Source organism: Leptonotus elevatus, chromosome 1 (assembly GCF_054856555.1).
Source record: "Leptonotus elevatus isolate MCC_2025b chromosome 1, RoL_Lele_1.0, whole genome shotgun sequence".
NCBI lineage: Eukaryota > Metazoa > Chordata > Actinopteri > Syngnathiformes > Syngnathidae > Leptonotus > Leptonotus elevatus.
Genome location: NC_141239.1, coordinates 26,273,881 through 26,286,516, shown reverse-complemented (window position 1 = coordinate 26,286,516; position 12,636 = coordinate 26,273,881). Strand labels below are relative to the sequence as shown.

Genomic DNA, 12,636 nt, shown 5'->3' with positions numbered 1-12,636 from the left:
TTGGACCTAAATATCACAAAAGAGGAGGAAGAAGAAGCGAGAGGAGGAAACCACAGATGCCACAACGACAAGCTGACCTTGTTTACACCACCTAAGTTTAGCTCTACAGACTGACTGGCTTCAAAAATAGCACGGCATTGACATCTATACAGTGAACGACACTGCCAAAACTTGTCACTTAAAGAACACGTCACATCACGCGCTACCTCACAGTACGCGCCTAGAGTCACTAGAAAAAAGCTATCAGACTTCAATAGTAAGCCACTTTTGGTACAATTGCAAAAGAAAAGGGGGGTAGGGGAGTCACATTTTTTTCCTACACATTTTTTTCCACCTTTCTATAAACAACAGAAGGTATTCTACCTGGTAATAAAAAAAACATTTAGAAGGAGTGGGGGAGCCACCAAAAGCCAGTATTATACAAGAATGTCATTTTGTTAGCCTATTAGCATAATTGGCGTTAACACTGTACTTGGTTTTCTTGGTGTCCGCCGCAAGGCAGCGGCATAAGGACAACACCATCCTGGTGTAAGCTTGCTCATATTTGGAAGTGCTTGCGTTAGCAACTAACCAAGAGTCAACAGGGATGCTGATTGGCCTATTGCTCTTAGCAGTCTAAAATCACTCTGCCAAACACTCACCACACGAGTTGGATTTAAAAAATGTTTTTTCTTGTTTTCTGAAAATGTTAAAAAATGAGTTAGGCAATTGCGCGATTAGGCTAATGGTTTGTGGGTTCAATATTTTGGGGGCTTTTGAGGTTCCCCCACCCCTGCTGTAATTCACATTGAGACGAAAGAGCTCCACATCTTAACCATCAAAACAGTAAAGCTTGTGTGATTATTATTTTTTTTTAAATATCTGACAGCCCTGTAAACAAAAACAACCTAAACTCCACCAAATTGTCTCTAGGAGTAGATTAAATGGTAACAACATTCAAGGTTTGCATCCCAATCTTTTTTTTCTTTTCTTTTCATTGTGTTTTCAGTGCATACACATATTATTGCATCTACGGGTCATATCGTCAATGAATAGTTCTGTTAAATGCTGTCGCGGGGCAATGAGCAGAAAACAATGTTCAGATTTGAGGCGCATTAATTGACTCGTGATCCTTGAGTAGTTTCTTGAAAGGGGGAAAAGTGACTTTTTGATTGATTGTATACAAATGTTGTAGTCAGAGTGCCTGGCCTGACCACCCATCAAAGGTAAAATTAAACCAAGTCTTTTTTTTTTCCTTTTTTTTTTTAAATATCTGCCTATCTACAGAGGTGCCTTAAGATACGAGCTGAATTCTTTCCATGACCATGCTTGTAAATAAAAAAAACACTCATATGTCCATGTTGTTTCCCATTGAAATGAATAGACAAAGCATTAATTCATTATAGCCCCCCCCAAAAATAACCAAACATTTTTGTTTTTAATAAGAAGAATAGCATTTGACTCTATAATAGTGTACTCTAGAAAAACAGACTAACAACTTAATTAAATGGAATGTAAAAAATTAAATGCTGCAATTCAATTAATTTTGCCTTTTGGTGTGCGTGCCTTGGCCATTGGGAGGCAATATACGAGTAATTTAGACACAAAATTAAAAAGAATCATACTTCTACTATTTAAGTAATTGACTGATCTGTAAGATGCTGTTAATATTAGTATTTTTTCATAGAAGATAAAGAATACATATATGATCTGTCTACATGCTCCACCATTTGTATTTAAATATCCAAAGTTCTAAACCCGCAGCTATCGATGGTAACTATTAGAATGTCAAAGGTGTTTTCCATTATGCTAGCATTAAGCTACACAGACTCTTTTTAAGGCAAAGCTACTGCTAACCTCGTGTAATTGTTTAGCATGACAATAAAGCCCAATTGGGAGTGGCATTAAACAGTTTGAAGCCTCTTTTTTGATTAATTGTTCAGTAGTCGCCACATTGCTGCTTATTGTGAAGTGAATTGAAATGGCTCGTATCTCGAAATAGTCTGTAGTTGAGTCACTTGTATGTCAAGGCACCACTGTGTATGTAAAATGTGTCTGTAAGCCAGAAGTTCACGGGTCCGCACACTAATTGACAAATGTATGCACTGCACTTTATGAAATGCTGCATCTGAGTGAAAATGATTGTGTTTTTCCGGGCAGTCAGTTATCCTGACACTCTGGGCTCTGCTTGTGCAGGTAGAAGCTGCTTGCCTCGTCGTACCCTCACAGCAGGCTAATTTCAGAAATAGGTTGTGTGTACTGTAAAGTGTGCTATGATTCTTGATCCTTGGGGTATTTCCACTAAAGCATGTCACAGACATGTTATTAAGACACCTGGGAAATGTTTTAAATAGTGAACAAAAATGCATAATGTCTCTTCCAATATACTCAAGTCAGTCAGTGCATAATAACAATTGCATGGGTTTGAATGCTTCACGTCTAGATGTAGAGAAACTAAAGATTTTTTAGGATTGTACTGGCTAAGAAGTGCTAAAAGACAAATATAGCGATCCGGGTTTCACAAACAAATATAGCTGCACCAGTTGTCCGAAAACAATATTGCCATTGGAATGCCATATGTTACAATGCACTGACTATTTTTGGTCTTTCCGCTACTACGACCTAGCCTCCGTTTTGGATTTGACGATGGTGATTACGCTGGTGGCGGCCACTTTACCGGGGATGAAGGGCCCGATGACCGAGGCCATGGGCCCGCGGGCCGAGGTGACGGGGTTGCGCGCCACAGTCCTGGCGAAGCTCTGCAGCGCCTCGTACTTGGAGCGCAGTGCGTCCAGCTCCACCTTCATGCTGGCGTTCTCCGTGGCCAGCTTGTCCACTTCCTGTTGCAGCTGCACCTTCTGCTTCTCCAGCTCCTCCTTCTGCGTGACGCGTTTCACCCGGCAGCTGGCGGCGTAGCCCCGGTTCTTTAGCGTGCGCCGCCGCTGCTTCAGCTGAAGGATCTCATCCTTGGTCAGGCCGCGTAGGTGCTGGTTCAGCTCGCGCACAGACATGCTCACCAGCTCGTCGTCCGTCAGGCTGGTGCCATTTTCGCCAGGCTCTCGCTTCACCTGAGGCATAGCGGAGTTTATCACTGTGGGGACAATAAAACTATCCTGCTAATTGAGGGATTCATGGGGGGGTGCATGCAGGATTAAAAGTGTGATGGCGAGCCACCCCCTATAACACATGAAAGATTCCCCTTCCACTAGACCGAGTTGTTGAACCCCATTTCCCCCGCACCCACCCAAAAGATTAACAATACTTTGTACCAGCAAAACCACCTCAAGAACCTGCACTAGTGGGTCCAGCAGAGGAGGACTGTTATGCTGCTTGGAGAAAAAAAAGCTGTCTGGTACCTTTAAGGCCTTGTTGCCCTTGTTTGGAGTCGTCATGCCCCGAGAGCTGCGTCCACCTGTGCTGCTGGCTAGTCTGTGAAAAGAAACACATTTAAAGAAACACACCTCCGTATGTGCTTAAATGGCCCCAAAACGTTACAATCCAAAGTGATGATTGGGCACATTTAGATCAGGTGTCAATAATGTGGCGCCTGCGGGCGCTGACATGTTCTTAAAAGCCCAAAAATCACCTAGAGCCGGCCCTGTATCACACAGTTGACACGGCCTCCCACCATCATTTCAGTGCCAGTATCTGATTTGGAGTTTAAAACAAGTGCTTTCAGCTAAACAAGTTGAAAAAAGTGAGCGTTAGCTAATAAACTGACACCTCATTACGACATTGCAGATTTGTCTCATATTAGCGTTGCCCAGTCTCCGTTATGGCTTTGCTACTTCACCTCAGAAAACGGAAAACTGCTGGTTTGATTTCATCCCCCGCAGAACACTGTTGTGACAGTTGCTTTCAACACAAGGTAATGTACAAGTGAGTGTCAAACGTGGAAAAGTGCCAGGTCATCAGTGAAAAGTATGGTTTGGGATTAGTGATAGACTGATGTTTTTTTCAGGGCCGATATTCATTTGCAGGAAGAGAAAATATTAGTGTCCTTTTTTGTTTTTGTTTTTTTAATTAACTTTGTTGAAATGCCATTAACTTTTCAAATTTTTTACACTTTGAAAGGTTTTTCTTTTAATTTTAAATATACAAAGAATAGACAGCTTTGTTTAAAAATGATAAAAATTAAATGGAGCGTTTGTTACTGTAGATAAAATTTTCAAAAAATTCTACATATTTGATTAATTTTAACAAAATGTATACTTTTTTTTAAATTCCCTGTGTCAGCATAATCTTTTATAAAGTGGAAAATGAAATATTATATAAATGAAAAGTTCCCTGTATCTCACTGAGCAACAAATGCATGCAAAATTGCGAATGTAGCAAATTTGGGGTTTGTGTCAGGGTTCATAAAAGGTTTCACAAGATCTTCACAGACAGTGAAAACTTGTCTGAACATGTTCAAAATGTATTTGCAACAAGTAAAAACTGTAAACATCTTACACATCCTGATGAAAACCCAAAATTTGTTACATTTGCAAGCATTCACTACTCAGTGAGATGCCAGCTTTATCAGCCTTCAGTTTCGTAAAAAGGCCGATGCCGATATTTGTCACAATGCCCAATATCGGCACCGATAATTGGCCCGGATAATCAGTCTATCCCTACTTGAGATAATAATTTTAAGACAAACAGGAGGTTGGGTGTCCCCCACTTTGTTTGCACTGATCCACATGCACACGCACGAACACACACTTACAGCTGCGTGGCCCTCTAGGTGCTTTACACTACATCCCACTAAATGCTGCATCAGCGACCCAGGCGTCTACCGCTGTGAGCCCAGCAAGCACATTGCCTCCGTAAACTGATTTATGCCTGGTGGCATGTTTGCAACTAAGCAGACAAACAAATGCATGTCAAAGAGGGCGAAAAAAGGGGGTCTTGTTTTTTTTTTTTTTTTTAAGAATTACAAAACAACAAAAGGAATCCCCAAAGACAGGGGACACATGCTTGTGGATTAGTCATTCTGTGCAGGCATGAACCTTAGCGAGTGAAGGACGCACACACACATAAAAAAAACACCAAGACTGCCCGCCTATTTCCATGGCAACAAAAGAAAGGCTGCTACAGGTGGGCTGCTTGGCAGAGCCAAACAGACAGAGAGAGAGAGAGAGAGAGAGAGAGAGAGAGAGAGAGAGAGAGAGAGAGAGAGAGAGAGAGACAGACGCTTGTTAAAAATGACCTGAATACAACACCATCACACAGGCTGGGGACATAACAGGAGGTCGCGCTGTGACTTGCATTCCTGATGCCGTCGACTTGGAAAAAAGTCCTCTGGCTCCTCCTCATAAAAATGCAATGTTGCCCATATAAAAAAAAGCCTTCCACATTCTGCAGGGGGATAGCTGCAACTATCACTCAATGGCCTTTGTGGCGACTCATTTCCAGTAAGCATTTGGACCGCAGACGAAAATCATAATGGGATAATGGTCTGCCTGACGAGGCACAGACAATGGACAAATAGATGGAAAAGTACTCCGCTAATGTCAACTGGAAACAAATCTGACTTTGTCACATCAGGGAGGTGTTTTGTGTTAGCGCAGTGTTGCAAGATAACATTGCAGGTGGCCATATCTTAGAATGCGAAGAGCCCGCTCGTGTGTACAAGGATAGTGGCCAGGCTGCGAGCCTTCAGCACGATGACACGAGTGTGGCAGCACAGCCAGAGCCCAGCTGCTCCCTTCCACTGCCAGACAAGCAGAATCCCACTCATTCACATATTGTTGCTGGAATCATTACATCTCCAAAAAAACACTACACTGGGGTGGGCGGCATTTTGTTTGAGTTGCCAGATACCGAATTGTTGAAATTGGTATATTGCTAAGGCTATCATATAAGTTTGCACACAAACAACACGACACCACCCACAAAATCATGTTCAATCGCTAATTTAAAACATTACCAATACCAATGTTGTCATAAGTGATTACTATGAGACGATTCATAAGATCCACATCTGTCCCCAGTTTGTACAAGGGTCCATAAAAATTATGAAAATGTTTCACATCTTATCAACATTTATCCGTATCTAGTGGTTGTATTAAAAAAAAAAGAAGAGAGGCATATTAACATTAGAACATATTTAAAGCTACTGAACGTAGAATATTCCATTTCGAATCGCTACTGCTACCTGCTGATGAAAAATTAAACTGCACATAACGTTCTTCAAATATACACCACGCACATTACGTCACATCCGCTGACAGGGCGCCGGAAATTCTAACCCGAATCCAGTCTGAAAACTATTGGCCAGAGGCATGCAGGAGTACCCATTGTGAACAGCTAAGGTGTTCATCTACTAATTAGAAGGCATTTCAGTCATAAATGGTCAAATAAAAAGCTTATTGTAAAGTTATTTTGGGGAAAAAAGTTCCTTATTGCAGCTTTAACTCTTTGACCGCCATAAACGTTATAAAACGTTTAGTATAAACCTACGGAAGGGCGCCGAGGACGTTAAAAGACGTTCACTATGTTTTTTTTGTTTTTTTTTGGAAACGGGTGGATGAAAGCCTTGGGCAGCTGTGCTGAAAGTATCAGGCACATCTAGTTAGTATAATGACTCGTTTTGGCCCCTAGATGGCAGCGATGACTCTTTGCACAAGGTTGGGTGGCCCGCCCACCGTGGGCGTCAGTAGAAGACGTGAGGCGGAGCTAGAGTGTTGAGGAGACAATGGCTGATGATGCAACCGGTTGCAAGCAGCTCACGCTTGAGCATTTTTTTCAAAAACGGAAAGCATCGATCAATACTAAAAAGCGCATTGATGTCGACGATGATGATGACTCCGAGCTTGACGCCAAAGTTGGAAGCCTTGACGCGACCGTTATGATCACGTAGTAATCCTCACCGGCTAGCGCGGCTAGCGCTGCTAACGCCGGAAAACGCGCAGCACAACCGACCGGGTATTCGATCGGGCGAAGGAGAGTTGTCGAAAAGCATCGACCAATGCACATTGATGATGATGATGAATCCCGAGGTTGACGCCACAGTTGGACGCCACAGTTGGACGCGGCCTTTATTCTCACGTCATAAAGCATCACCGGCTAGCGCTGCTAACGCCGGAGCTGCACATGCGGACTTTCGGTCGGACAATGAAGAGTACCCCGAGTCCAATGCATATTCATCGGAGGAGCGGGTACAGTCTGAAGACACTGGTTCTGGACTACGATGCCACCATGAATGGAGTGGATAAGATGGATCAGAACATCTCTTACCACCCGGTATAGCAACTGAAGGACATGAGGAAGCCAGACGTAACACCACCGTAATGTAACCGTAACAAATATCTTGATATTAGACTTTATGGCAACACACACTGCAGTATATACTTGCTATTCCCCGGAAAAAACGGCCTGCAAGAAAGTGTAGCTTCTGCACGCGAAGAGGCAATCGCAGTGAAACTAATCTGTTGTGCAAATCATGTTGCGTCTCCTTGCACGCAGGGGAGTGTTTCACAAAAAGAAAAACTATCGTTGAAACATCCACATAATTGTAAATAGCACCACAGTTGCACACATTTGTAGATAGTTTGCCAAATTGTTGTCAAATTGTTACACTGTTGAATGTAAATAAACGTATTTTGCTATCAAAAAACACTTTTTCATTCTTGGTGGTAGTGTTTTATAGAAGTAAAGCACTATTTAGGTGTTTGTGGCATCATTCATGGACAAAAAGAAGTGTAAAATTCACTAGAGTGCATGAAATAATATCGTTTCACTAAAAGCTTGATTTCTCCGTATTTTGGTCCAAAACAAGCGAAATCGGATGAAACTAACCAGTTTCTATTGTTGATTACTAAAGAACGGAATAAGGTAGAAACAAACTTTTTTTTCTGATGAAAGATGAAAGTTCAATCTTTCATTTGGTAGTATGTGTGTTTCCATAGTCCAAACAGAACATTTTCTGTGGACCTTGAAAGATCAGTCAAAATGCTTAAATCGGCTGGCACTGACAGCATCCCTTTTCTGAAAACGTCTGGCAGTCAAAGAGTTAATGTCTAATGTTACGTATTTGTCCATCCACATTTATGTAGTTAATATTAGAGTTTTTTTTCTCCATCATCCATGATCCACCAATGCCCAGATGAGTACAAAGCGCATGTATGTATGTATCTTCCCTTCACTGTGGAGTGTTCGGGTTGAACACTCCACAGTTTTTTGGGGGTGGGGGAGGTGGAGTGGTTGAGGGTGACGTAATGCCCGTCTTCACGGACATTTAGTGTTAGCACACAATTGATATGGAAACTGGAGGGGGGAAAAAAAGAGATAGATCAGCTCACCTGTTTTTTTTATATTGGTCATGTAACATTAACTGAGCCATGATTGGTTAACTATTTCTGGAGCACGCGCGATGTAATTTTCAAATCGACAGCAAGTGGCAAAATGTGTTTTTAAAAGTATTAATTGTACATGAAAAATAATGAAAGTTATCACAATTATAGAAAATGGCTAAAGTAATATTTATATTATTCACTCTGATTAACAAAGGCTACAAGCAAATCGAAGGAACGGATATTATGCAGAAGAGCAGATAAAAATGCTTTTAAGGATGATTTTGGGGTGGCATATTATACACAGGTGCGTGATAATCATTGGATTTTATGGCATCAGTGATTAAAATGGCACAGACACGCCATTGGCTCCATGCACATCAAAGTCTGCGCTCCCGGTGACCAGACAAAAAGCCATAAATACTTAATCGACTCAAATGACTGATTACATCATCTCAAAAAATTCTTATTCAAAGTTTTTAAGAGCCATGAGTAATGAAATGATAAATGGATGAGAAGAGATGAGTCAGCGTAGAAGAAGAGCTGCATAGAGCAGCGTAGAAGAAGAGCAGCGCAATGTAGGCTATGAAAGTGTGCTCGAAGCAGCCTTCGCTTAAAGCGCCTGTCTCCATGGAAACAAAGGTCACATTTGAAGGCTAGAAGGCTGCGGGAATTTGGACACCGGCATACAGTCGAGGCGCACTGAAAGTTGCGTCATGTGGCAGAGAAATTTGCCTTTGGGGGACGGCAGGACACAGCCTACAAATTTGGACAAAGCCAAAGACTTGTTTGTGAAGGCAAGGCAGTAGGATTGGGAGTCCTTGGACATCTCACATTCTCATTCTGATTCAGATTATAAAACGATTATTGATGCATTTTTAAATTATGTATATTGATGCACTTTTTTACTACACACATTTCTATTTGACAACCAGAAAAAAGAATCCCCCGCACACTGACAGAACTTCACTCAGTGAGTTTATTTGAGGAAAACAACGCGTTGAGCGTCATCAGGTTCACCTCAAATCTCTTGCGGTGAGTGAAGTTCTGTCAATGTGCGGGGGATTCTTTTTTCTGGTTGTCATACACGAGCTCCTGCTGCCCACCAGCACCTGACCATTGGCGGCTGTGCATAGACACTTCTCCATTGATTGACATATTTCTATTTGTCTCACTAAGCATGAATCATTTGGTGCAATGGACAAAAAACAACAACTCACGGTTCGGATTGGATTTGAGTTACAGATCGCATCTATCGATGATCTAGGAGTTTTTGGGAGTTCGAAACAGCTTTATGGATATCACCGCAAGGTAGGCGGCTGTCATCCGTGTTTTTTTTTTTGTCTGCGCCGCGTGTCCGAGAGATGGGTAGAGCAGCACTTCTTAGTTACGCATTATTTTGAACGTTCTGTATTACCTTAATTAACATTTTAATAATAAAAATATGTACGTCTGTGGATTGATTCAGATTTATCCACATTGCAATGCATCTAAGAGTCAAAACATTTTCCCACACCTAATATTCAGCACCTTCAGTAAAGTCTCTCCCCACCGCCTGACGCTGGCTGCTTTATGGTCGTTTATGAAGATTCACCAGTGAGTGACCGACAGCATTTCCGTTTTCGCTCCCTCACACCTGGCTGGACTCAACAAAACTCAGCGTGGCTATTTATGACCGGCACTTCCTGCGTTCAGACAAAGCCACACACACCGGCAACAAATACAGTACACAATAAATTGGAGGTAGCCTATACTGTATGTAATTGCGTCACGAGAATAGCTCAACTTGTGTTTGGTATGACTGCCGTATATCTTGTATCCTCGTTTAGCAAAACTTTTGTGCGTCAACAACGTACCTATTTTTGTGTTAGTTCAAACAACACACCTGCCTGCTGGTTGCATCTGTCATTTGCTGAATGTGCGTAGCCATAAGTTCCACGGAATTTCTGCCAATTGATGAAAGCTTTTGATGTAATTATGGAAACACTCACGGTCATGGTCTTCATTAATTAAAATTAAAGAACACACATACTGTAACTAGTTTTTTATTCATTTAAATAAAATGGTTTTCGGACACTGATCAAGAGAATCACAAAACTACACAAACGCTATTTGTGATTGACTGGTCGAGGATGCGGAGGCAAGGCTTTCCGCTCACAGTACATGTGAAAAGGCTGAAAATAGATTAGCTTTCATGCTTACACATACACGATAGCAGCAAAGAATGTCCCAGAGTGAACGAGATTGTGTTTGCTGTAATTAAATGTCTTATTTCTGAAAATCCGATCAATGACAACATTGATCAATCGGCAAATTATGACAATTATGAAAATGCAAGCTCCAGCCAATCAGATCAGTGTAAAGTCGACTATTTTCCCCCATTATTGTCGTTAAAAAAAAGCACCCAGAATTTCAATCTTGATGAAACACAATGGCACGCGGCTCATCATAGCGTGAGGAAGAGGTAACGTTTTTTGACAGTGATGTCCCAAAAAAGTTCATGAAGAGTTTGCAGCACCTCTGTATACGGGTGCCATCCCACCTTTGTTAGAGTGCTGATATTACCACTAATGCACAAAACTGCCAGGTCGACAAAGACCGAAGACAGAAAGAATGCAACTACTAAGTTCACAATTGAGGACATGGAGCCCACCGCTTGGAGCCCAGGGGTCATGCAGAAAGGGACATTTTTTTGTAGGCGCTTGCTGAATTTTTATGAATCGCCTGGAAGAATGCTGACAAATCAGCGCTGATTGCCGGTAGAGGAGAGACGTATCACACCCACAGGAGATAAAAAACGCTGAGTGTGGCCACCCAGGTAAAAAGAAAGGAGGGGATGCGATGGAGAAGAAGGCGGAGAAGGCGCGCATGGCGGAGGGGAAAGCGCATGCTCGACACATTTTGGAGAAGCTTGGGAAGAATGGGCAGAGGAAAGAAAAAGCACTGATCTCAGCAAGGATCTCGCACACACACGCACACACACATCAAAAGTGCCAATTAGGAAGTGGTATTGAAGTGACAGGACGAGACAACCTTCAAAAATGTACGGACAGCTCACGCAGGAAGGTTGAAGCTCAAGGGAGAAAGGAGGCGCTCTGGTGGGATATGAGAGGTCCGGCCTTGAGCAAGTGTGATGCTTTAATGATCTCATCCCAGTCACGGGATCTCCACAAAGATGACCGCCATTAGCTGGGGACCCTTTGTTGTCAAGCGTTGCACCGTGTGATGAATATTTATCCCCTTCAAGTCTTTCTTCAAGTTGGGGGGTGGGATAAAGATGTTCTGGAGGTGATTCTTCAAGGATACAAGCAAGGGGGTCTTTCATCAACACTTGTCTCGAAATGGCGGTGGTGCTGGGATGTTATGAGGAGGGGGCGGTGGATTTCTGAAGGTGTCATGCATGGCCGCTCAGGGGGGCAACAGGGGGGAGCCATCGCCACTTTGACAGCAGTCTTAACAAGATTATAGGGAGCAAAAGAAACAGGAATCTACATCTCATACCCAGATTACGACGCGGCTTGTCTTGTGAATGCTAAGCATGAGCTGCAAGGAGGGGCTCGCATATCATCATCATTCCGCGCAGAGGCGAGAGCGTTAAGGAATTGGGCTTGTCACCATCGATTCCTGAAAAGCACGAGTCGAGAGCGCTCGCTTGGCTGGCTAATGAAGTGAAAGACAAAACGAGCAAACAGCGGTGGGGCATGCTGATCAAACAACAGCTCGGATCAACAGCTGGAAAACAAACATGATGTGCCACAAGCCAGTTCTGGCCAAAAGTAGACTATGATAAATCAATTAAAATATGGAATTTATTGTTTATGAATCAATCTCGCGGCTGGGAGAAAACCAACTGAAGACCATAAGAGCACGCACGTGGCGACGGAGGCAAGGAAAAACTCCATCTACAGAAGAAAACTGAACAGAATCCAGGCCCAGTTGGGTTAAGAAGCAAAGAGAGTAGAGGGATAGGGCAGACAGACAAAACAGGATAGAGAGGTTGAGCGACGAGGAATGGGAGAACAATGGGCACCACAACAGCCACGATGTCAAGATCAAAGATGAACAGAAAAAGACCTCCACCTCACATGGGTTGACATTAAACAGTTAACTGTCCAGCCCATTTGTACTCTTGTCGCAAACCAAAACAGCAGCACGTAAACAGTCATTCAGATAAACATGGAGATCTACTCATGTTGTGAAACGAGGGGTAGAATTTGGGTTTTGGTTTAAGGGTTAGGTGTTCAGTTAATGGTTACAATTAAGGTTAAGGTATTTACTTCAAAATGCATTTTCTACCCCTTAAATATCATAACGAGACCACACAAGTTGTATTCCCTCCATTCATATGCAGCGTCTCAAACAACAGATCTGGCTATTCAGA

The 12,636-nt window shown here is 42.6% G+C and overlaps 1 protein-coding gene across 1 annotated transcript in view; it reads right to left on the bottom strand.

Annotated features, from left to right (window-relative positions):
- The window catches only part of LOC147181421 (transcription factor MafG), a 29,575-nt gene continuing 16,939 nt past the window's right edge, over positions 1–12,636 (bottom strand). The window contains exons 2-3 of the mRNA XM_086075877.1: positions 3,336–3,408; positions 1–3,047 (exon numbers count right to left, since the gene is read on the bottom strand). Coding sequence (XP_085932003.1) covers positions 2,595–3,047; positions 3,336–3,371 — 489 coding nt within the window. The 5' untranslated portion in view covers positions 3,372–3,408 and the 3' untranslated portion in view covers positions 1–2,594. The remainder of the gene's footprint in view (positions 3,048–3,335; positions 3,409–12,636) is intronic.